At 40.6% G+C, this 25,786-nt stretch overlaps 1 protein-coding gene and 1 long non-coding RNA gene across 2 annotated transcripts; both read left to right on the top strand.

The window, feature by feature from the left end:
- The first annotated feature begins 2,343 nt into the window (after positions 1-2,343).
- LOC109943992 (uncharacterized) lies at positions 2,344-7,947 on the top strand. The gene is made up of 2 exons (XR_002267160.3): positions 2,344-2,792; positions 7,446-7,947. It is a non-coding gene; the product is annotated as an uncharacterized lncRNA (long non-coding RNA).
- Positions 7,948-10,819: 2,872 nt separating this feature from the next.
- On the top strand, positions 10,820-25,014 carry LOC111590825 (uncharacterized). The gene is made up of 2 exons (XM_023301610.1): positions 10,820-10,976; positions 24,582-25,014. The coding sequence occupies exons 1-2, from the start codon at positions 10,856-10,858 to the stop codon at positions 24,938-24,940; spliced, it is 480 nt and encodes a 159-aa protein (XP_023157378.1). The 5' UTR covers positions 10,820-10,855; the 3' UTR covers positions 24,941-25,014.
- The last annotated feature ends 772 nt before the right edge of the window (positions 25,015-25,786 follow it).

The following is a 25,786-nucleotide window of genomic DNA, read 5'->3' as shown; positions in this document are numbered from 1 at the left end:
TGTGTCTTGGAATGGATTGCTAGCTCTTGTATTGAATATGTATGAGTGGAGTGCTTGGATGTATTGAGTGGAGGTCGTTGGGGTTGTATTTATAACCACCAACCACTTCCTAGCCGTTGCTCCTTTTTCTGTCGACCGCGGACGGTCCGCGCCCCTGGTTCGCACGGTCCGCCCCTACACATCAACGACTGAAATCGCAATGATCAACAGTAACGGCTATATCAACAGCTGCAAGTGCATTTAATGTGTCGTCTGATTGTCAGATAAAGCAGTCGCGGATGGTCCAGCCCTACACCCCAGACGGTCCACGAGGATGCTAAAAATGCATTTTACCGAACCTGACACCTTCGGATTTTTCTGGTTTTCAACGGTCGGACGGTCCGCGCCTGAGGCCGGACGGTCCGCGTTTGGTCTCGAACGGTGCTCGCTTCTCCTCCGAACAGTCCATAGTTAACGTGTGTTTTTGCAGTGTTCCTGTCTGAGGCTCACCCTAGTGTCGCGGACGGTCCGTCGCAAGGACTCGGACGGTCCGGGCACAGGTGAATTTCCAAAAAGTTTCTCCTGTCCGAAATAATCTACGAAATTCCGAACAATCGATTTAGAATAGTTGTAGATGAACTTATGCACCTGAGAAATGATGAACTAGGCAAACTAGTTAGTCCATAAGATTTGTGATGGGCGTCAAACACCAAAATCAATTATGGAAAATGGTTAAGGCCATTTCCCTTTCAATCTCCCCCTTTTTGGTGATTGATGGCAACACAAATCAAAGCAAATATAATGTATAGAAATGTAGCTAATTTGCATTTTGACATATGTGCATAGATTACCTTTGCAATGAACATAGTTCTAAATATATGTGAATGTTTTGACATAGTTAAAATTTTGGACCACATTTGCACCACTTAGCTTGTTTTTGCAAATCTTTTGGAAGAGTCTTTTCAAATTATTTTGCAATTAGCCATAGTATAAGAATATAGTTTCCAAAGGCATTTATAAGTTTTGAAAGATTCTACCCCTTTTTCAAATGCCTTTTCCTTTGACTAAATAAAAGACCCCCTGAAAAAGTTCTCCCTTAGCTGTCAAGAAGGTTTTTGCAAATGATTCTAATTTGGAAAAAGGTTTTAGAAAACAGGGTGGTGGTGCGGTCCTTTTGCTTTGACCTATTAATTTCTCCCCCTTTGGCATTAAACGCCAAAAACGAGGAAGTTTAGAGGCCTTTAACAAGAAAGATATGAAAGTAAATACATGAGTAGGGCAAAGGGTGTACGGTACTAATGAAGATGTACTGGAAGCCTTGCCTTTGCCTACAACTCCATTTCCCTTTCAATCTAAGAGTAAGTATAGAAATACTCTTGGAAGAATATTAGTCTGAGCTTTGGTACAAGAAGAATAAGAAATATGCATGTGTACCAAATGAAAGAGATGTGCCATGATCAAAGGTATAAAATGAGCAATGTGTGTAAGATTTCAATCAAAGTTATGAGAATCTAAGAAATTTTTAGTTCATTCCTAAGCTTGCTAAAAGTCTTTTCATTTAGGGGCTTGGTGAAGATATCAGCTAACTGGTTGTGGGTGCTAACATAAGCAATATAATTTCGATATCTCCCCGTTGTTGGTGATCTCTCAGGAAGTGATACCGAATGTCTATGTGCTTTGTGCGGCTGTGTTCAACAGGATTGTCCGCCATGCGGTGTAATACCCAACTTGTGGATAATAATAGAAGAATTTATCTCCTTATGTGTATTGTCCTTTATTCATGAGAAATATTAATAATCATACCTAAAAGTGCCTAAATTAACTAGAGATACATAAATAATCTATGCATCATGTTGGAGATTTTGATTGTGCATTTAATTATACTAATAATGAGATACTAATGCTGAAATTAGGGTTTAACCCAATTTGTAATCTAGGGATTGAAAATGACATAGAAAAGAGAAGGGAAATAATACACACTATAAAGAAAAATATATATATATATATATATAAATAAATATACCTTTTCATACTAGTATTTTTAATTGTGCATATAATCTAAGTGTGAAACTCAACAAAAATTGAATTCAACTTTGAAATCTAAAATTAAAAAGAAAAGGAAACAGAAAAGAAAAAGGAGAAAAAAGGAAAAAGCCGCATGGGCCCAATTAGATCTGACCGGCCCAACTCGCCTCGTTGCCTCCCCGTTTGGACCCCCGTGCGCAGTGGATGCCTTTGCCGTGTGGGCCAGCTCCGCCAGCCTCCGCGTGACACTGCGGCGCGGGACCCATCTTCAAGTCGGACTTTGCACGCTCGCGCGCGCGTCCGAGTCTGCCTGTGTTTTTTGGCACTGACTCGGAAGGCACGCTCGTCAGCCGACTCCCGTGCGCGAACTCTTGCGTCTCACTGCCCGTGGACCCCGCACGCCAGACCCATCCCAACAGAAGCCCCGACATCTTTGCGTGTCGACCCCTCCAACCCCTCCCCTACGCTCGGGATCTCCAGCTAACTTAGATGTGTGCCATCTTTGCCGATAAAAGGGACGGCACCCCCTCGACCACGCGCACCAGCACCTCAAATTGGGATATTCACCACCGAGAGAGAGAACATGGAGCCGCCGGAAGCCTCCACTGTCGTCCGGCGTGCACTGCACTAATTGGTGCCCTATGCGCGATCGGGAGAATCTGTCCAAGCTCTAGGATCATGTTGAAGGTGGTGGCTAGGAGGGAGTGCGACCTGGGCGCCGCCAATTTGACGTCGTGGCCGCAAATACGGGGTGCGCCGTGGGCAGGGAAAGGCACTGCGTGATCACTGTAAGAACTCCCATTCCCAGATCCGCCATCATTTCAATTTCATTTAGCGATCAACGAAGTCGTGGCCATGCAACGTGGGGCGATGCGAGTCTTCCGGCCATGTTGTCGCTGCCTCGGCATCTCTGTTGGTCGCCGGAGTTCGACCGGGAGGGGAAGACACGGCGTAGCCGTCGATCTTTTTCTGAATAGTCCCGATGTGGCGGAACCGCCCAAATTATTCCAGTTTAAGTGCCCAAGTCGCACTCTTAGAGGCGGCAACACACTTAAATCAGAATAACTCGTCAGTCCCTCGGATCTAGTCCGATAAAGCCACTTATCCAGGATCGAATACCACTAGCTCACTCGAAGGTGAGGCACAGAGAAATACAATAAAGCATAATACCATAAATTAAGAAAGTATCATTAGCGATTACATTATCGGAGTTTCAGAAATAATAACCATAAGTTTTAATGCAGCGGAAATAACTAACGGAGAAAACCGGGTAACATGGCGAAGCCTGGCCACGCTACTCCACCTAGTCCTCTCTTGCGGAAGCAACAACCCACTCGACCGTCTATCCCGGTGGCAGGGAGGGAGGCCAAGTCACACCATCAACCAAATCAAGGAGGTACCTGCAAAAATTATGCCACAAGCAAGGCTGAGTATACTAATACTCAGCTAGACTTACCCGGTGTGAGGAGTCTACTCCTCTACCTCTAGACATGCAGCTGTTTGGCTGAGGGGTTTGGTTTGCCAAAAGCACTAGCTGAGTCTAAAAACAAGTTTTAGCTTTTCCAGTTCTAACATATTTAATTAAGCTAGGTTTGCTCCTTTCTAAGCATACATGGTAACAATCATTTAGTGCAATCAATATCCTTTGTCAGTATCTCATTTCCACTTATTACTCAATGCAGTACAATGGATCAAGCAGTCTCATTAGCTGCGAGAAGCAGACGATTCGAATTGAGTTTTAACCTTGCAAGGTAAACCTAAACACACGACATGTAAGGGCACTCCGTCCCCACACACGTCAACCGTCCCCATCGATTCCCCGTTCGCGTCCAGGCCTCACCGCCTTGGCATACAATGCTCCACTGACCCCGGCCGCCGCCGTGCAGTGGCCGCACTTGTACCCACCATATCTAGAATGGGAGACCCAGTCTCAGGTCGCGTGAGGGATAAAGTCCGCGCCCGGCTTCACTCAGGTACTAGGTTTACCGGTTACCATTTTTCCCGACATGTGTTTAGTACATTCAAACGCTTGACACAGGTATCCGCACGTTAATCCTTATTCCAATTTTGTCTCATAGACAACGCATCCCCATAGATCCGTGTCCACAGACCATCACCATTATGTTATCAAAAATGGATACAACCAATTCCTGACCTCGCGCGAGTGCTAGAAAAATCACTCGACTTCTACCGAGATCCTGATTTAGCATAGCAGCTACTCGACCTAGCATACTAGTATCCATCTCAAAAGGAATCCTGAGTTCATGCAACTAGGGTTTCAGGCAACTCCTACACTTAAGTGCATGGTACAAACCTACAAACATTAAGTGTAGTAAAATAGCATATATAAACGGTTATGCATAAAACCGGGGCTTGCCTTTAATTTAACTCTTAGATAGTGTTTGCTGGATGACACCCGCTTGGTGAGCATCTACTGGTTAAGTTCATCACTCTTCAGGTTGTCCACCAACTTCATCTTGTGGTTGGCACCACATCACTTGCACGATTCTCGGTCCTAAATGAGATGCAAGATGCATATGTATGAATATAATAAAAGTAGCACAACAGTAGCACAAGATATACAAAGACACAGTGGCGACTAAACATTAAATTGGAAGACACCATAGACAACCACACGTTAGTTTTAGTTATCTACACGTCATCGGGCATACGTAGTCAATCATCACTGGAAAACAACAAACACTTCCTATAATTATCTATTGCAAACACGACATCATAAGTACAAGCATTCGTCACGTTCACTTTTATCATTCATAAGTTACTTATTATTAAACTAGTTAAGTATGCATAAATTTACGATGACTTACACATAGACAGACTTAGTTAAAAAGGAATAGTTGCTTAATCGGGTTTTACAATCATTCACAACCTTCTACTGCAAACATACACCCCAGAGAACACACATGAGGAGATAGTTTATTCATAATTATAATTTGTACTACTTTAATGACGTTGGTTACTTAGTAGTATTTGCAGAAAGCCACAGACAGGACATTATTCATTTTGTTTCCCTAATATATAACTGCACTCGCTAACTGTTGATTAAGCTAAGCTACTTATTAGACCTTAACCAATTTAGTTCACTAACTTAGTAAGACGTGTACTACTTACTTATGTATAACCCCAATTATATTAGTTACTATCATTGTTACTCATATTCACTTAAAACCAAAACACGCAAGCAATCACTCAAGTCAAACACAATAGAGTAGAGCAATCAATCACTTCTAACATATTTAGGACAGCAGCATAGTGGTTTTTGTTTTAATCATAACTCTTCAAATAAGGATTTTCTGGAAAGTTTAAAAGTGTTCTACAACTTTGACATTTTTACCTCAGCATGATTAGACTCTTAGCAAGGCCGAATTGCGTAAACACAACAACTCTATCCAGATTTGGACAGATTCAGACTTGTGACTTCAAAAATACACAACTACAGGTTAAGACATCCAACAAATTGATCCTAGACTTTCTGGAAAGGTAATAAAATTGTCTATATATCATTTATAAACATCTCAAGGTGATTCAATATTTAACTAAGGACAAAAGACACTAGAAGGCTTTGCTGTCCAGAATTGGACAGATTCAGTCTTCAGACTTGAAACATCCATAACTTAATCTTCAGATCACCAAAAAGAGTGATCCAAGACTTTTTGAAAAGCTTAGCAAAAGTACTATATGAATTTTATAATCACCAAGAAGTGCTTCTATGTTGAACTGAATCAAACAATTCAGTTTTCGAAATCTGTTCTGTCAGTGGACAGAACACAACAACCATTTTTAAAATTCATAATTCCCAAACTGTCAGGCCTATGATTGTGAAATTTTAACACAAGCAAGATAAGAAAAGCATATACAACTTTCTTATAACGACCATGAACAGATTGTAATATTAAATTAGGCAAACAATGCAGTTTCTGAAATCTGTGCAGAATTTGGGCAGATTCAGTTACTGAATTTGTGAAAAGCACAACTTCTAAACGATCAGACGTATGACTGTCAAATTTTAACACAAGTAAGATAATAATGTTATCTACAACTTTCTTGTGACCACCAATAACTGATTTCAACATTAACTTAAGCAACCATTGCAATCTCTGAAATCTGTTCAAAAATTGGACAGATTCAGTTACTGAACTTGTGAAAAGTATAGCTTCTAACAATCAATTCTTAGCTCATGCATTTTTAGGACAAGCTACATACACAAGTAAACTATAACTTTTATATAGCACATATCTACAGAAAACACACTTTACTTTACTAGATTACTCACACAACCAAAACTGTACACCCACAAATTTCAGTTTGCTAGCACAAGAGCACTTAACTAAATCACCAAACAAACTCATAGAGAGATACTATCACCAATTTCTTAAATTCAAATCATTATGACCTAGTTGTAAAGTTTCAATTTATATCAAGGCACTTAAGTATTTCAAGAAACATGCATGCCCTTGTTTACTTCTAATTTTTCACTAATTGTTCTTATAATTATAAAATGGGTGTCATTTTAGCACCATATGAAACTATCTAATTTGGAGCTGGAATTTTTATGAGGCATAGGTAATAACAATTCATGACCAATGTATAAATTTCACATGCCCAGATTTTATATTTTATTTAATACAAAAATAACAAATTGTTAATGCAATAAAGCTTGTGAGAGCAAGTTAATTCTAAAATTAATTATTTTCTGTGGATGCATGACCATATTAAGTTTCTTTATGCTACTATAATATCATACAAGGACAGTGGAACATCATTTTCCATTTTTACATCCATATATTATTTATAAACCATTTAAAACTACTCAAGGTGCATTAAACAAGCTAAATCACTAACTTAACCATACATGCACCACAATTCATGAAATTTTTACCAGTCACTAAGCATCACACAGAGGGTCTACTGTAAAAATTTCAATCCATTTGAAGCACTGGAGCTACAGATCCAAAAATAACAATCAAAATAATCATCTTTTTCCTATTTAACATGTTTTAATTAACACACCAAGAAAACAGTGAACAACATATAAGTTTTATATTTTTCCTAGATGGAGTATGACAACATCTGACTAACAAAATAGGTTTCATCATTTTTGGATTTTTATAAATAAAATTATGGAGAGAAGCAAGCTCGTTTATTCTCTAAACCAGTTTTTAAATATGAATTTCTACAGAACAATTTTTCCACTAAAACATACCAACCTATAGATCTAATAGACAGAGAATTTCATAAGGAAGGCAACAAAACAAGTTTCGTGATTTTTGGAACTACCAAACTCAAGATATGAATTTTAGAAGATAATACGAAATCTGGATTTTGAAGCAACATTACCCTTGGCCTTGGGCCCACACGTCATGGACAGGGTAGTCTTCTTCTTCCTTGGAATTCCTGAACGTGAGGTGTGTTTGCTGCAGGTTTGAGGGCTCCATGGCCATGGGAAGGGATCCTCGCTGCTGCCATGGGAGAAGAGAAGAGAGGGATGGCTCCACAGCAGCGCACCAAGGAGAGCCCGAGCAGAGGAGGAGAGATGGCGTGGGGGAAGAGAAGGGGGAGGGCAGGGGCTGCCATTTATAGGGTCAAGCTCTGGACATGTCAGACTGCACCAACAGGTGGCAGGTGCTGCAGTGACGACCTTGGACGACGTGTTTTGGCATTTTTTGCTTGGAATCGGATCTTGGTTGCTGCACAAAATATCTTCCTTGATCTATACTCTACAATTATTGTAAAGGACTTGAGGTGATTCGGGCACTGGTTAGAGAGTTATAGACCCACAAAAATTGGTTTGTCAGTGGGTTAGAAAACAGTGGAAACTTGTGAAAACTGAATGTCAAAGCATGTCAAACGGAATCGGATGAATGCGATCTTTTAATATATTGTCCCCCTATTAGTTATTAACAACTTTTATATTTGGTGAAACTTGAGTTGTTCAACAAAAATTTGGGAACGCGAGACGTCGACCCGAACGATGCTGATTTCAGACTTAGAAGAATTCGAATTCTGAAATCAGATTTTTATTCTGTCTTGATGGCACTGTTTGAGATACTTAGAGATTGAATCAAGACTTCGTTTAAATATAATATTTGTTGTATAACACCTGTTCTCCAACTTTTATTGAAGGTCAAACCTCATATCTCGAATATAAATTAAAGTTTCACTTTGGTCAAAGTAGTATAGTTATAAAGCTTTAATTTATATTTTTAAAGCAATCGAAGTATTTTCTCGACATTTTCTTGGCATTTTCTCTACATGAAACCTTAATATCTTTTGTTGTAGAGTTTATATAGAGTGTTTTGGGAAAGTTTGCATGACTTGGTTGAAGTTATAAATTTTCTTGTACTTAATCGAGCAGTCTCAGGCAAGCGTAGGATTTATAACTTCACACGAATATTGGTTCAAACTTTAAGAAATCTTTAGAATACACTTGATAGATAGATATGAATGATGATATAGAGATAACAAGCTGATTTGCATAAGAAATAATTAGAGGTTGACACTACAGAGATTCCGCTGGAGAATACGGATTCAGATTATGTATTTGGACATAGACCGACTATCGAGAAAGCGGATTCGGACATAGATCGGATAACATCACAACTATCGAGAGTCCGAATAAATGAGTATGGACGGGAGTCGCGAGACAAGATTGACTTTCGAATTTGTATTCGTTTCAAGAAATAAAAGTTTTAACAGGCTCCAAATTTGGCTGTTCTTGAGATCGAATAATTCCAAATTTGGTGAAACATTCATGAGTAACTTGATGAATGGAGATAGATGTGATAAAGAGATAGAAATGTTCACTGAGCATCCGAGATTACGATAAATCTCCCGACATAACGCGAAATAGAGACCTGGGGTGTCACAGCCTTCCCCCCTTAAAAGAATCTCGTCCCGAGATTCGAACAAGACTCTTAAGGGTGGAGAAGCATGTAACTCTCGGGCTGAAGATAGATGCAGTTTTATGAGAGGGTATCTTACGAGATACGGAAGATATATTCAGACAGAATATCGCGACATATTGAGACAAAATGCAGCGATCACTTTGAGAGAATGTCCACAAAAGATAGCACATCAGTATAGTTTCGCAATGGATCACAACTATTAACCGCGATACCAGCGCGTGCCGAGCAGCTCAACCATGTGTACACCATAGTAGGCTCCCGGTTTCGTCGCAGCACCATCAGTCGTTAGTCATAATACCATTACCAACGCAACCAACGATAAATCCATGTGACATAAATAGATGGAGCCCATGAGAGTATGGCTCAGAAAATAAGAATGTGGCCGGAGTTGAAGCAAAGATTGTTGGCAAAAGAGCATCACATGAGAATTTTCTTCAACTCAGAGAACTATTTTTTGATCAACACGGGGATTATCAGCCAAAGATTGATACGATATTCGATAGGAGGAGAAACCAACCATGAGATCGAGATTGATAGGCTTTTAGAGACATGAGAGATCCAAAGATAACAACAACATCCATCAATCCACATGGATATGTCGTTTAGAGATAAGTTGATAACACAAGTGTCATGATCCTCAGAGAAGAGTATGAGAACGATCATAATGAGATATTAGACTGATCCACATTTGATACATGAGAACAGGTTATAGCAGATAACCAGATAACATGGCAGAATCATTAAGGGATCTAGAGATTCGGATGATAAAGTCGCACATGATTCGCTAGGAAAAGATTACCAGATCCAGGTGAAAGGAGAGGTCATCAACCCAGATGGCTTCTATGCTGAGCAGAGGAGAATTTAAAGAGGATTTTGGACAAGGTTTCCAAAAAGAATCTGAGGCTAGACATGGTTTGCGCGAATAGACAATAAACTTTTTTTTACATAAACAAGTGCACAAGGAAGCTTGGGTTGGTCTACCGGTCAAGCTATGGGGGTCTACAAGCTGTGCAGGTGTATTACCAATAGTGCAACACATAAGGGCTAGAAAACACCAACACAAGCATGAAATTTTTTTTAAAGAGGTTTCACTTACTAAACTCAAGGTTGTTTGGAGGGGGGGTCTTTTCATGAGCAGAACAACAACTTTTTTTGTAAAAAGGGTTGAACAATTACAATACCACCTAGATAGCAAGACAAGAGAAACACATAACACAACCTAGTCAAGACTATCATGACACGCATGATAAGACATTTTTTTTGCAGTTCATAGCAGTACATCACATTATTCACAAGTTATTATTATTGGAATAAAGGTGAGAGAAGCATGTTGATGCACAAGAGACAACAATGCGACAATCATGATGCATGCTCATTCTAGGCGTCTTCTCAGACCTAACTAGTTTTTTTTCGGATGCTTCTACCGCATCCTAATATTAGCAACAGTAGCCTTTACGGCCTATATAAATAGCCACCTAGCTACCCATCTATTTCCTAAGGCTTCACGTCCTAGGTCTAACCTTATCGTCTTGATATCTATCCAACTTTGGTTTCTAAGCAAGTTTTACTTTAGAAAAGGTTGGAAATCATGACTTATTGACTTCTCTGTACCGGTATTCGCTCCGATACCAGCTGTGGCGGAACCGCCCAAATTATTCCAGTTTAAGTGCCCAAGTCGCACTCTTAGAGGCGGCAACACACTTAAATCGGAATAACTCGTCAGTCCCTCGGATCTAGTCCGATAAAGCCACTTATCCAGGATCGAATACCACTAGCTCACTCGAAGGTGAGGCACAGAGAAATACAATAAAGCATAATACCATAAATTAAGAAAGTATCATTAGCGATTACATTATCGGAGTTTCAGAAATAATAACCATAAGTTTTAATGCAGCGGAAATAACTAACGGAGAAAACCGGGTAACATGGCGAAGCCTGGCCACGCTACTCCACCTAGTCCTCTCTTGCGGAAGCAACAACCCACTCGACCGTCTATCCCGGTGGCAGGGAGGGAGGCCAAGTCACACCATCAACCAAATCAAGGAGGTACCTGCAAAAATTATGCCACAAGCAAGGCTGAGTATACTAATACTCAGCTAGACTTACCCGGTGTGAGGAGTCTACTCCTCTACCTCTAGACATGCAGCTGTTTGGCTGAGGGGTTTGGTTTGCCAAAAGCACTAGCTGAGTCTAAAAACAAGTTTTAGCTTTTCCAGTTCTAACATATTTAATTAAGCTAGGTTTGCTCCTTTCTAAGCATACATGGTAACAATCATTTAGTGCAATCAATATCCTTTGTCAGTATCTCATTTCCACTTATTACTCAATGCAGTACAATGGATCAAGCAGTCTCATTAGCTGCGAGAAGCAGACGATTCGAATCGAGTTTTAACCTTGCAAGGTAAACCTAAACACACGACATGTAAGGGCACTCCGTCCCCACACACGTCCACCATCCCCATCGATTCCCCGTTCGCGTCCAGGCCTCACCGCCTTGGCATACAATGCTCCACTGACCCCGGCCGCCGCCGTGCAGTGGCCGCACTTGTACCCACCATATCTAGAATGGGAGACCCAGTCTCAGGTCGCGTGAGGGATAAAGTCCGCGCCCGGCTTCACTCAGGTACTAGGTTTACCGGTTACCATTTTTCCCGACATGTGTTTAGTACATTCAAACGCTTGACACAGGTATCCGCACGTTAATCCTTATTCCAATTTTGTCTCATAGACAACGCATCCCCATAGATCCGTGTCCACAGACCATCACCATTCTGTTATCAAAAATGGATACAACCAATTCCTGACCTCGCGCGAGTGCTAGAAAAATCACTCGTCTTCTACCGAGATCCTGATTTAGCATAGCAGCTACTCGACCTAGCATACTAGTATCCATCTCAAAAGGAATCCTGAGTTCATGCAACTAGGGTTTCAGGCAACTCCTACACTTAAGTGCACGGTACAAACCTACAAACATTAAGTGTAGTAAAATAGCATATATAAACGGTTATGCATAAAACCGGGGCTTGCCTTTAATTTAACACTTAGATAGTTTTTGCTGGATGACACCCGCTTGGCGAGCATCTACTGGTTAAGTTCATCACTCTTCAGGTTGTCCACCAACTTCATCTTGTGGTTGGCACCACATCACTTGCACGATACTCGGTCCTAAATGAGATGCAAGATGCATATGTATGAATATAATAAAAGTAGTACAACAGTAGCACAAGATATACAAAGACACAGTGGCGACTAAACTTTAAATTGGAAGACACCATAGACAACCACACGTTAGTTTTAGTTATCTACACGTCATCGGGCATACGTAGTCAATCATCACTGGAAAACAACAAACACTTCCTATAATTATCTATTGCAAACACGACATCATAAGTACAAGCATTCGTCACGTTCACTTTTATCATTCATTAGTTACTTATTATTAAACTAGTTAAGTACGCATAAATTTACGATGACTTACACATAGACAGACTTAGTTAAAAAGGAATAGTTGCTTAATCGGGTTTTACAATCATTCACAACCTTCTACTGCAAACATACACCCCAGAGAACACACATGAGGAGATAGTTTATTCATAATTATAATTTGTACTACTTTAATGACGTTGGTTACTTAGTAGTATTTGAAGAAAGCCACAGACAGGACATTATTCATTTTGTTTCCCTAATATATAACTGCACTCGCTAACTGTTGATTAAGCTAAGCTACTTATTAGACCTTAACCAATTTAGTTCACTAACTTAGTAAGACGTGTACTACTTACTTATGTATAACCCCAATTATATTAGTTACTATCATTGTTACTCATATTCACTTAAAACCAAAACACGCAAGCAATCACTCAAGTCAAACACAATAGAGTAGAGCAATCAATCACTTCTAACATATTTAGGACAGCAGCATAGTGGTTTTTGTTTTAATCATAACTCTTCAAATAAGGATTTTCTGGAAAGTTTAAAAGTGTTCTACAACTTTGATATTTTTACCTCATCATGATTAGACTCTTAGCAAGGCCAAATTGCGTAAACACAACAGCTCTATCCAGATTTGGACAGATTCAGACTTGCGACTTCAAAAATACACAACTACAGGTTAAGACATCCAACAAATTGATCCTAGACTTTCTGGAAAGGTAATAAAATTGTCTATATATCATTTATAAACATCTCAAGGTGATTCAATATTTAACTAAGCACAAAAGACACTATAAGGCTTTGATGTCCAGAATTGGACAGATTCAGTCTTCAGACTTTAAACATCCATAACTTAATCTTCAGATCACCAAAAAGAGTGAACCAAGACTTTTTGAAAAGCTTAGCAAAAGTACTACATGAATTTTATAATCACCAAGAAGTGATTCTATGTTGAACTGAATCAAACAATTCAGTTTTCGAAATCTGTTCTGTCAGTGGACAGAACACAACAACCATTTTGTAAAATTCATAATTCCCAAACTGTCAGGCCTATGATTGTGAAATTTTAACACAAGCAAGATAAGAAAAGCATATACAACTTTCTTATAACGACCATGAACAGATTGTAATATTAAATTAGGCAAACAATGCAGTTTCTGAAATCTGTACAGAATTTGGGCAGATTCAGTTACTGAATTTGTGAAAAGCACAACTTCTAAACGATCAGACGTATGACTGTCAAATTTTAACATAAGTAAGATAATAATGTTATCTACAACTTTCTTGTGACCACCAATAACTGATTTCAACATTAACTTAAGCAACCATTGCAATCTCTGAAATCTGTTCAAAAATTGGACAGATTCAGTTACTGAACTTGTGAAAAGTATAGCTTCTAACAATCAATTCTTAGCTCATGCATTTTTAGGACAAGCTACGTACACAAGTAAACTATAACTTTTATATAGCACATATCTATAGAGAACACACTTTACTTTACTAGATTACTCACACAACCAAAACTGTACACCCACAAATTTCAGTTTGCTAGCACAAGAGCACTTAACTAAATCACCAAGCAAACTCATAGAGAGATACTATCACCAATTTCTTAAATTCAAATCATTATGACCTAGTTGTAAAGTTTCAATTTATATCAAGGCACTTAAGTATTTCAAGAAACATGCATGCCCTTGTTTACTTCTAATTTTTCACTAATCTTTACTACTCTATAAGACAACAACGAGGGCGTCCACCACTCTACGCCATGCCCCCGCCCCGCACATCACAGCCCCGTCCTCCCACCGGTCGTCCTCGCCGCGGAAATCTCGCCCGCCCGCGAGATCTCCTCGTCCCGGCGCCCCCTCCCCGCCCGACATCATCAGCGCCCGCGTCCTCTATCTCCCGCAATCCCCGCTCTCTACCACAATCCGTGCTCTCTACCGCAGGCGCTCCGCTCTACATAGAAGGCGAGACGCCGGCGCCCAAATCGACGGAATCACTGTCCGTGCATCTCCATCTCTCGCGCTCTACATGGAAGGCGAGGCCTCGCCAACGCCAATCGATCCGCTCCATGAAAGTCGGCGCCCTGCTCTCCCCTGCTCTTGCGCTCTACATGGAAGGAGTTGCTGGTGCCCAAATCGACGGAATCACTGCTCGCGGACGGCGGCCTCGATCCGCGCTCCGCGCTCTCCCCTGCTCTCGCACTCTACATGGAAGGAAAAGTCGGCGCCCCGCTCCCCCTTGCTCTCGTGCTCTACATGGAAGGAGGTGACGGCGCCCAAATCGACGGAATCAAACTGCTCGCGAACGGCTGTGGCGGGTTTGGCGGCGCAGGAGGGCGCGACATGGGTTTGAGCGGGAGGGACGACGCCTGGGTACAAGCGGGAGGGACGACGGCGGAGGAGCTCCGTTCTCGACGTCAAAGCGTGGCCCATGTCGTCCACGGCCCACGCCTCCGTGGCCTCTCTCCCGTCTGGTGATTGCGACGATGACATTTGCCACGTCATCAGGCCCCTGCGCTGCTGCGCAACCCTGCTCCACGCCCCAGCGATGGGATCACCCATTCCTCCTTTCGCACGCGATGGGATCTAGCAGCGGCAAGAGGTCCTCCATTTTCGACGACGAGCTCCTGTAGGTCCTGCCTGGACGACCCGCCCTCGGCCACGGCACCGCAGACGGCCTCCCCGAGCGCCATGACCAGGCTGCCGCCACGCCGCAGAGCCAACGCTCCCCGCAGCACCTGCGGTCCTGGAAGGTGAGCAGAGCACTGCCCTTCTTCCAACGAGGGAAGGAACTGACAAACGCGTGTGGTGTGTTGCGCTTGCCGTGCAGGAGGCGATGGAGAGGGGTCTGGAGGAGAATGTTAGGATTGTGGAAGTGGACAACGTCTCCTGAAAATGCTAAATTCCATACTTGCGGACTGCTATTAAAATGATGGACAGAGGCGAGGCCTCCAACCCATCCCCACTCCTCGGATTCACTGATTCACCGCCGTTCTGTTCACCGATTCGCCGCAGTTCTGCTCATCTCAAAGGTGCGTCCTACTATAAAATTTCACATGGATAAGGTGTCAGCCTGTTTTTAGTGTATAAATGAAACCGGGTCTCTGAAGATAGTTAACTACAGGCTGTACGCCGCAAGCTAGCAACTGAACGTCATGAGACACCAAAACATTGTGAATGTCCATTCTCCTAGCTGAAACAAAAATGCACATCCAGGTTACAATGCCCTTCATCATGCTTTTATTCGTCAGCTTAACTACTCTGCTCATGAGCACAGAGTAAAGGTGTCAGATCGAACACTTAAGAGGCCGTTAGAAAAGGCGTTAGATTCAGACTGTTTCAGATTCAGAAAAGTTTTGTTAGAGTTTGGTAGCTTGTATAGTTTCGGTTTGGTTACAGTTGCAGACTGTTTCAAATTCAGAAGATAGGCTGAAATTACAGTTGCCTCTGATTAAGTAATTGGAATGTCCTGCATTTTTCCTGTGAAATCAATGAACTTAGCTTGCAATAGTACCGTACCTATTGTCAATGTGGGGTCCATTCCTCGCTTCCTGGAAAGAGCACATGTTGTTGAACACCAACTGGCGGAGCAGCTCCTGCTGCCTTGTTGGCTCCCCCGCTGCTTGCTGATGTTGCATCAGCTTGACTGTATTTTTAGCTGACAGTAAATGATTTTGCTGTTCCATACTTGTGTGTGGTCATGGAGGCCATCACTATCCAGTCCGAACCCATATAGCACTGGGCTCATGGAGGCAATCCTCATGGAAAGCCACATTTTTAGCACTGAGTACCAGTACATTACCAACAACTGCTCAATTTATTTTTTAGTAGGTGTGTGTCTCAATTAGCAATCAACGAGTTTTACCTATCAGAGATCTCATTTTGTCCCTTTCAATCTTTCCATTGCATTTTATCTCCTTCAGTGCAAATTATGATCTGCCCATATGCACCTCTTAATTATCATGTGTATGAAGGAGATGGTTATTGGTACTAATGCAAAGTAATAGGATTTTTCAGAATGTTTTTTCGTCAATACATTCTTTGATTTCCCATATTACATATTTGGTGATGCTTTCTATTTTTATGGGTTTGCAACGGTATGTGCCCCGTTACTTCTGAGTTCATCATGGATGAGATAGCTAACACTTTTATCTATCGACTAGGTGAGGTGATCTCTGAAGAAAATTCTCTGGAATTTGGCACTGATAAGATAGAAATGCATGTTGGGGCTGTACAGGCCAACGATCGAGCTCTTGTAGTCGATGATCTTATTGCCACCAGTGCGCAGCTGTCAAACTTATCGGTGAGCTCATTTTGTGCTATATTTTTTTACTATGTTGTAGGCTACCAGAGTTATCTAATTGATTTTTTCTGAAGTTGTGTATTTTTAAATTCGTGGTGACAATTCTCTTCTCACAACTGTAGCTTTCAGTAAACATTGCACTGAACTGAATCTTCTTTTTGTTTCAATATTTATTCTGATATTAAAAAGCCCGTCCTGCCCCCACCTCATTTATTTAGCAAGCTCTGCTGCTGTATATGCCTTTCAAGGAATTGTAATTTCTGGCAATCTAAGTATCATTTGACATCTCTTTGCTGTGGTTTGTTGTATGAAGGGGAATCGTATCCGCCAGTGTGCAATGTTAAATAGCTATCACGTGATTGAGCTCTCTTGGAATTGATTATTATCCCATATTTAAGATAATGGTTAGTTATTCTTCAGAAAATGAGACCTCTATATGCACAAATAGATGTTTCTATTCAAAACAGGTCATGTTAGACTCATAAAGAGTGTCACAACAAATGTTCCTACTAATGCATATAAAAGAAAAACCGTCCCACATTCCCTTATCTTATGCATAAAAACTGTAATAGGACCGTCTGAAAATGTTTATGTACTCATGCATTGCGTGTAAAAAAACTCTAGGTTCTCTTTTTTTGCATTTAGGTGGTAATGCAGATGAATTGGTAAACCGACGTTTTTAAAGTCAAACCTGAGAACCTGGTATGTGGTAGGAGATATAATGTCGTTATTTTTCATGCGTGTGTGAGGACATGCTTCCACTGGCATAAATAAAGCATTATGGGTAGACATGGGGACTGTTTAATTTAATCCACTGCCCAGGTCACCTAAAATTAGCTCTTTTTCTATTATGGTATGTTGCTGTGCAGGTAATATCCTTGTGCAGTTTAGTCATCATGAAAATGAAAGAAAACGCCTACACCACATTTTTGACATAGTGGAGCTATATGTTTGTTTTACTGTGTATACATAACCTTTTGAATGCTCTGGTTTCTGATGTTCCTATCAGGGCTCTGACTATTTTGTGTTTTTTTGTGATTAATGTCCCACTCAGAGGTTTCTTCCAAACTGTTGCTAGCAGGCCTGAAGAAAAAAATTTTATGCGACTTCATTTTGACTCTATGTATGCCCATATCTGCAATCTAACTAAAATCTGAACTACTCTTGTATACAAGAGGAGGAAGAATTTGTTTGACGTGGTGCAGATCCTGCCAGAGTGGGGCATAGGATACAAGGTTGCCAATACCACCTGGTGTGACGTCTCCTGTCAGATCACGAAGATCAACCTATACAAGGTGATCTGATCTGCCCACTTTCCGCTCGACAGATCCATATTGTTTGAGGATACTCATAGCTACCCTACAACAATTTACTTATACTACTTCACCGAGCTAATTTCTTTGCTTGAGCTCTTTGGGATTTTTAAAGTCAAACCTGAGAACCTGGTATGTGGTAGGAGATATAATGTCGTTATTTTTCATGCGTGTGTGAGGACATGCTTCCACTGGCATAAATAAAGCATTATGGGTAGACATGGGGACTGTTTAATTTAATCCACTGCCCAGGTCACCTAAAATTAGCTCTTTTTCTATTATGGTATGTTGTTGTGCAGGTAATATCCTTGTGCAGTTTAGTCATCATGAAAATGAAAGAAAACGCCTACACCACATTTTTGACATAGTGGAGCTATATGTTTGTTTTACTGTGTATACATAACCTTTTGAATGCTCTGGTTTCTGATGTTCCTATCAGGGCTCTGACTATTTTGTGTTTTTTTGTGATTAATGTCCCACTCAGAGGTTTCTTCCAAACTGTTGCTAGCAGGCCTGAAGGAAAAAAATTTATGCGACTTCATTTTGACTCTATGTATGCCCATATCTGCAATCTAACTAAAATCTGAACTACTCTTGTATACAAGAGGAGGAAGAATTTGTTTGACGTGGTGCAGATCCTGCCAGAGTGGGGCATAGGATACAAGGTTGCCAATACCACCTGGTGTGACGTCTCCTGTCAGATCACGAAGATCAACCTATACAAGGTGATCTGATCTGCCCACTTTCCGCTCGACAGATCCATATTGTTTGAGGATACTCATAGCTACCCTGCAACAATTTACTTATACTACTTCACCGAGCTAATTTCTTTGCTTGAGCTCTTTGGGATTTATATGGTATGATAATCTGTGACCTCTGCTTTGTTTTTGTTCAGTTAAGCAGCAAGCATCAATCTTTAGGATGTTCCTTTTTTTAGCTGAAAGCCAAACATGGACCAGTGAATAGCCCTGTGCAATTTTGATGTGTCCTTGCACAGTCATATTCATGGACTTATAACATGACGTTGGATTACTACCTTGCCTTGACACTACAATGTTATTTATGTAAACTTATTTGAGCATAATTTGAATCATAATCCTTGCAGTTGAAGTATCATGTGAGTAGCATTGTCTTGAACAAGAAGTCATCTTCCTCAGCATTCTAGAGGCCCTTGTTTTTTGCTGATTCAATTACTTTTGTTTCAGTGATCAGTAATAACAACTTCTAACTGACTAAAATGTATAATGTAAGGCCCTTAATAATTTCTTTTGTTTTCCCTGTAAAAAATCCTTAGCGTCTGACTTTGGCCCTTAATATTTTCATTGATTGGTTACTCTTTAATCTTCATAGAATGTTTTGTTCCTCAGCTTCTATTCTTTAATTTGTAGCAAATTTGGGGGGCTCACATTTCTAGAGCTATTTGTTGGTTTAGAATACCATTTGCAGGTATATGCCCGTGTATCCATAGAAATCCTAATGTTTGGGGGCTCTTTTGTTGCTTTAGAATACCATTTTTTGGGCAGGACTGAGAAGTGGAATGCTGACATCTTTTAGACAGTTTGAAAGCAAACCGAGAGGCATGGGTGTTCATCAACTCTTACTTCGCGCATTGCCAGAGTGAGCTGCAGGACACATGGTTCGCACCAAATTCTCCATCCATAGATAACAAGGTACACGCAATTTTTTAGCACACGATCTGTATTTTAGCCTTAGGTGGTGCTTTGGCTGAGATTGTAGAGTTCCAGAAAATTGAAGAGGTGGTAGGTGACTGTTTTGGCAAAATAAATCTACTGGTTAGTAACACTTCAGCCAAAAATGGAACTGACAAAAAATTCATCATTTGACAACGACTGAAGGATGAATTGGGATAAACAAACCTTGGTACATGCAGCAATGAATCAGGGCACTGACGACCTGCCTGGTTGAATCATCACTCTCCACAAGCAAGACGTTGACAGTCTCCTTGAGGAGGAAGCACTCCCAGCAGACCTGCTGCTGCACAAAATCTGCTCTCTTATCTAAAATAATTCATGCCCAGAAGTAGTTTCTCTCCCTTTTATGCACGTTTGAGATCTAATGTTTGTACATGATGGTCTGAAACTATAAAATGCTATTTTAGTTTTCTTGAATTTATTCTTTCATGACTTAGCATTCATATTTTTTTATTTCCAAGTTTTGACCATGTGAGGAAATCTGAATGAATATTCAGGTTCTTTCTTTCTTTAAGAAATTCCCTTTAGATACTTAATGGTGAGATGCTGTTCTTGTATTCCATTCATGTATACATTACCAGAATGGATCTTGTTCCACCAGAGAAGTAATTTTGGCTGTATTGGTTTGCATTTCAGGCTGACCACCCTAGATTAAACTTCAAAGACCGGTACCCAGAGCCATACAGAGATTCTCATCCGACTGCCCCTGTTGTTGTGCCATGGATGTCAGGTGTCATTACTGCATGGGCTGCCTGCCCACAGGATTTCGATTTGGATAGAATATAAGGTCAGTTGATATATATCGAATTGATCCAGGGAGCACTCGCCTGTGGGAATGAATTAAATCTTTGTCCTATTATTTTACATTCCACTTTGTGATTGCCGTCAGCAGCGACGTCCGTTTGTTTTAGTCTTTGTGTTCGGGGAATTTGAAAGTTGAAGATACCCGTGAGGTCTGTCTTTTTCCTTGATGATGAAGGGTGTAACCGTCTCGGTCTGGATATGATTTCGACAGGCATGTTCTACCAAGGGAACACTTTATATAATCATTCATAAGGGTTAGTTTGATCACGTTCACTTGTATTTATGGATCTGAACTTTAATGAGTGGTTTTATTAGACATTCGAATGCTTGATCTTTCAGTTATTCTTGAGTTTAAATGGGTTCAAATTTACAATGTTGTCTAGACATTCGAATGCTTGATCTTTAATTTCAGTTATTCTCATGTCATATATAGCCAGCCAACTAAGTTGTGTATTTAATATTTGATTGACCTCTTTGTCTCACAAATATGGTGTTTTCTTTCTTCAACGTCACAGCAAATGGGAAATACTTGAACTTGTAAGGCATTCTTTACATCAAAGGATAATTTCCTTAATCCTGTATTTTTCAACTATATTCTGTGAAATTCATATATCATCATCCTACAAAGTTCCTGCGTTCCAAAAGTAGTGATTAAGAGATAATTTGAGCAAATGATACCTCTCAAGAACTGCAGGATCTGGAGATGGTCTACTGGCCTATCTGTGCTGCCGCTTGGCAACCGAGCAGAAGGAACTTCAGGGCTTGCTTAGATACGAAGATACCAGGGAAGGTTCGTGTTGTGCCCTCCAATCCCCATCTGCTATCTAAATATTTCTAATCCCATCTTTTCTTGTAACGAGTATTCCTGTTTTCTTTTTCTGTAAACCATTTTCAGCAAGGACCAGCGCATTCGTGATACAAAGAAGGTTGCGCCAAAGCATCAGTGCACAAATCCAAGCACAGTTCAGACAACTTAACTACCCTTGCCGCTCACTGAGTCTATAGGTGTACATTCGGGCCGCCCGGCCCGGCCCGGCCCAAGCCCGAAAAGGCCCGTATTGTTTGAATTTCGGGCCGGCCCGGCCCGTTTGAATTTCGGGCCGTGCCGGGCCGGCCCATGGGCCTAGCCCTCGGCCCACGGCCCGGCCCGTAATTGCTTAAACGTGCTGGGCTCATTTCGGGCGGCCCGAAATTATAAAAGCCCGAAATTCACATTAGGGCCCGAAATTCAATTTTTGGCCCGAAATGCAGTTTTTGGCCCGAAATTCACATCAGGGCCCGAAATTCAAAACAAATTTAGTAAGACAAATAAATTTGACTAAAAGCAAACTTAATAATTGTATTAAGTTACTGATGCTATGCAATAACTACCTCGCTTACAAATCATTTTGTTAGAAAGAAAAAGAGTATAATCAGCTCTAAATAAAGTTCGTAAGTTCAGTTTATTATCTAATGTTCATAACAAAAATAAAATTACATCACATACTCTAACTCAAAGCTACAAAAAACATCTAACTAACATTATCTATAGATTTGTGTTCTTTATTAAGTACATGAAAGTGTGGAATGAAGTGTGATTTTAATAAATATATGGGCCTTTTCGTGCCTCTATATGGGCCATTTCGTGCCTGCCTTAAACGGGTCGTGCTCGTGCCCGCCCATGGGCCCTGACCTCGGCCCAAACCCGGCCCGATATATCGGGCCGTGCCGGCCCGGCACTAAAATATTTCGTGCCGTGTCGTGCCTGGGCCGTGCTTTTTTTACCGTGCTTCGGGCCGGCCCATCAGGCCCGGCCCAAATGTACACCTATAACTGAGTCACGCCGAGCCACTTTGAGAAGTTCTTAAACTCGGTGTAGTCGCTGTCCGTGACCATGGTCTTGTACCATGCCTTGCCAGCAGCCTTATCACTGGCCAATCTATATTTTATCACTTGTTTCTAGACAGTTGTGAAATAGTTTTCTAAACTGTGAAATCAGCCATATTTTTATCACTTGTTTCTAGAATTTATGGATCTGAACTAGCCATATTTTTATCACTTACTTCAGCTACACATTTTATGTGGTCCGCCCGCTCTACGCTCCTGGCTACATTGCTAATGGTCCACTTTACTTTCTGCTAGGGTTCATTTTCTTAATCCATTACACTGACCGAGCTGTGTGTGGTTCATTTTCTTAATCCATTACACTGACCGGCCATATTGATAGGAAATTTTGTTTGAACAGATTTGACTACTATTTTGGGTTTATGATTTTGCTCCATTTAGAAGATAGCCTGCCTTATGTCTGTAGTGCGACTGCCATATTTACCTCCGTAATTTTAGCTGAGGTGGATCTCTTTCTATATCTTCCTCTGCTCTGTTTCCTTGAATGTGGGGATCTCTATTCTTTCCAACTTTCTCCATTGATGGAAGGTGGAAATCGACAGTGTCCTCACTGGCTATAAATGTAGCCACACCCTAAGTTTCTATCTCCTCTCTTTTTTCGCGCCTCCAGATTGTTGTGAGTTCTCTTCTTCCTCACACCAACGCAGACCAGTTTCTGCCAACAGCAGCGGCACCTTCTTCCTCACGCCAACGCCGGCCAGTTTCCGGCAACAGCAGCGGCACCTCAGGTTTGTCTTTCCTTCTTACTCTCTCTCTCCCTGCATGGAGTCTTGCTCTGCCATGCATGTTCGTTGTCGACCTTATCATATTAGTTCGCGGTCGACCTTATCATATTTTACTAATCCTTAAGGGTGGAAACAATGTCGTTGGAGGGCCGCAAGTACCAAAATAGTTCGACCGCTGGGCACTGTTATCGTTGTTGGTGTGTTGTATATTAATGTAAAGATTGTTCGAAGGAACTTTGTGATTGATCTGTTAAGTTATGAGGATAATTCGTGCCGATATGTCATCCCTGCAAACATACAACAGAGACTTATCGATGTCGCTAAAAAGGATTAGCTGATTAGTGTGATATTGATAATGTTTGCCACACGGATTTTGCATATTATAGTGATATTTGTCGTTCCATATTAATGTTTCATACAAATCTTTTACTTCCGTCGCAACGCACGGGCACATATCTATAACATACAACAGAGACATGTAAGTTATCGTGTTATTATTCGGTTCCGTTGCAACGCACGGGCACCCTACTAGTTGTTCTTATAATTATAAAATGGGTGTCATTTTAGCACCATATGAAACTATCTAATTTGGAGCTGGAATTTTTATGAGGCATAGGTAATAACAATTCATGACCAATGTATAAATTTCACATGCCCAGATTTTATATTTTATTTAATACAAAAATAACAAATTGTTAATGCAATAAAGCTTGTGAGAGCAAGTTAATTCTAAAATTAATTATTTTCTGTGGATGCATGACCATATTAAGTTTTCTTAGGCTACTATAATATCATACAAGGACAGTGGAACATCATTTTCCATTTTTACATCCATATATTATTTATAAACCATTTAAAACTACTCAAGGTGCATTAAACAAGCTAAATCACTAACTTAACCATACATGCACCACAATTCATGAAATTTTTACCAGTCACTAAGCATCACACAGAGGGTCTACTGTAAAAATTTCAATCCATTTGAAGCACTGGAGCTACAGATCCAAAAATAACAATCAAAACAATCATCTTTTTCCTATTTAACATGTTTTAATTAACACACCAAGAAAACAGTGAACAACCTATAAGTTTTATATTTTCCCTAGATGGAGTATGACAACATCTGACTAACAAAATAGGTTTCATCATTTTTGGATTTTTATAAATAAAATTATGGAGAGAAGCAAGTTCGTTTATTCTCTAAACCAGTTTTTAAATATGAATTTCTACAGAACAATTTTTCCACTAAAACATACCAACCTATAGATCTAATAGACAGAGAATTTCATAAGGAAGGCAACAAAACAAGTTTCGTGATTTTTGGAACTACCAAACTCAAGATATGAATTTTAGAAGATAATACGAAATCTGGATTTTGAAGCAACATTACCCTTGGCCTTGGACCCACACGTCATGGACAGGGGAGTCTTCTTCTTCCTTGGAATTCCTGAACGTGAGGTGTGTTTGCTGCAGGTTTGAGGGCTCCATGGCCATGGGAAGGGATCCTCGCTGCTGCCATGGGAGAAGAGAAGAGAGGGATGGCTCCACAGCAGCGCACCAAGGAGAGCCCGAGCAGAGGAGAGATGGCGTGGGGGAAGAGAAGGGAGAGGGCAGGGGCTGCCATTTATAGGGCCAAGCTTTGGACATGTCAGACTGCACCAACAGGTGGCAGGTGCTGCAGTGACGACCTTGGACGACGTGTTTCGGCATTTTTCGCTTGGAATCGGATCTTGGTTGCTGCACAAAATATCTTCCTTGATCTATACTCTACAATTATTGTAAAGGACTTAGAGAGTTATAGATCCACAAAAATTGGTTTGTCACTGGGTTAGAAAACAGTGGAAACTTGTGAAAACGGAATGTCAAAGCATGTCAAACGGAATCGGATGAATGCGATCTTTTAATATGTTGTGCCCCTATTAGTTATTAACAACTTTTATATTTGGTGAAACTTGAGTTGTTCAACAAAAATTTGGGAACGCGAGACGTCGACCCGAACGATGCTGATTTCAGACTTAGAAGAATTCGAATTCTGAAATCAGATTTTTATTCTGTCTTGATGGCACTGTTTGAGATACTTAGAGATTGAATCAAGACTTCGTTTAAATATAATATTTGTTGTATAACACCTGTTCTCCAACTTTTATTGAAGGTCAAACCTCATATCTCGAATATAAATTAAAGTTTCACTTTGGTCAAAGTAGTATAGTTATAAAGCTTCAATTTATATTTTTAAAGCAATCGAAGTATTTTCTCGACATTTTCTTGGCATTTTCTCTACATGAAACCTTAATATCTTTTGTTGTAGAGTTTATATAGAGTGTTTTGGGAAAGTTTGCATGACTTGGTTGAAGTTATAAATTTTCTTTTACTTAATCGAGCAGTCTCAGGCAAGCGTAGGATTTATAACTTCACACGAATATTGGTTCAAACTTTAAGAAATCTTTAGAATACACTTGATAGATAGATATGAATGATGATATAGAGATAACAAGCTGATTTGCATAAGAAATAATTAGAGGTTGACACTACAGAGATTCCGCTGGAGAATACGGATTCAGATTATGTATTTGGACATAGACCGACTATCGAGAAAGCGGATTCGGACATAGATCGGATAACATCACAACTATCGAGAGTCCGAATAAATGAGTATGGACGGGAGTCGCGAGACAAGA

Source organism: Zea mays, chromosome 2 (assembly GCF_902167145.1).
Source record: "Zea mays cultivar B73 chromosome 2, Zm-B73-REFERENCE-NAM-5.0, whole genome shotgun sequence".
In the NCBI taxonomy this organism is placed as follows: Eukaryota; Viridiplantae; Streptophyta; class Magnoliopsida; order Poales; family Poaceae; genus Zea; species Zea mays.
The sequence above is the reverse complement of the archived record's forward strand: the minus strand, read 5'-3'. Positions and strand labels throughout refer to the sequence as shown.

Bases quoted from the DNA above. Each gene is read 5' to 3' on its own strand.
- LOC111590825 (XM_023301610.1), top strand. From the start codon at position 10,856: ATGGCGAAGCCTGGCCACGCTACTCCACCTAGTCCTCTCTTGCGGAAG. The intron at 10,977-24,581 runs GTACCTGCAAAA...TGTTTGCTGCAG, and splicing joins CCATCAACCAAATCAAGGAG to GTTTGAGGGCTCCATGGCCA.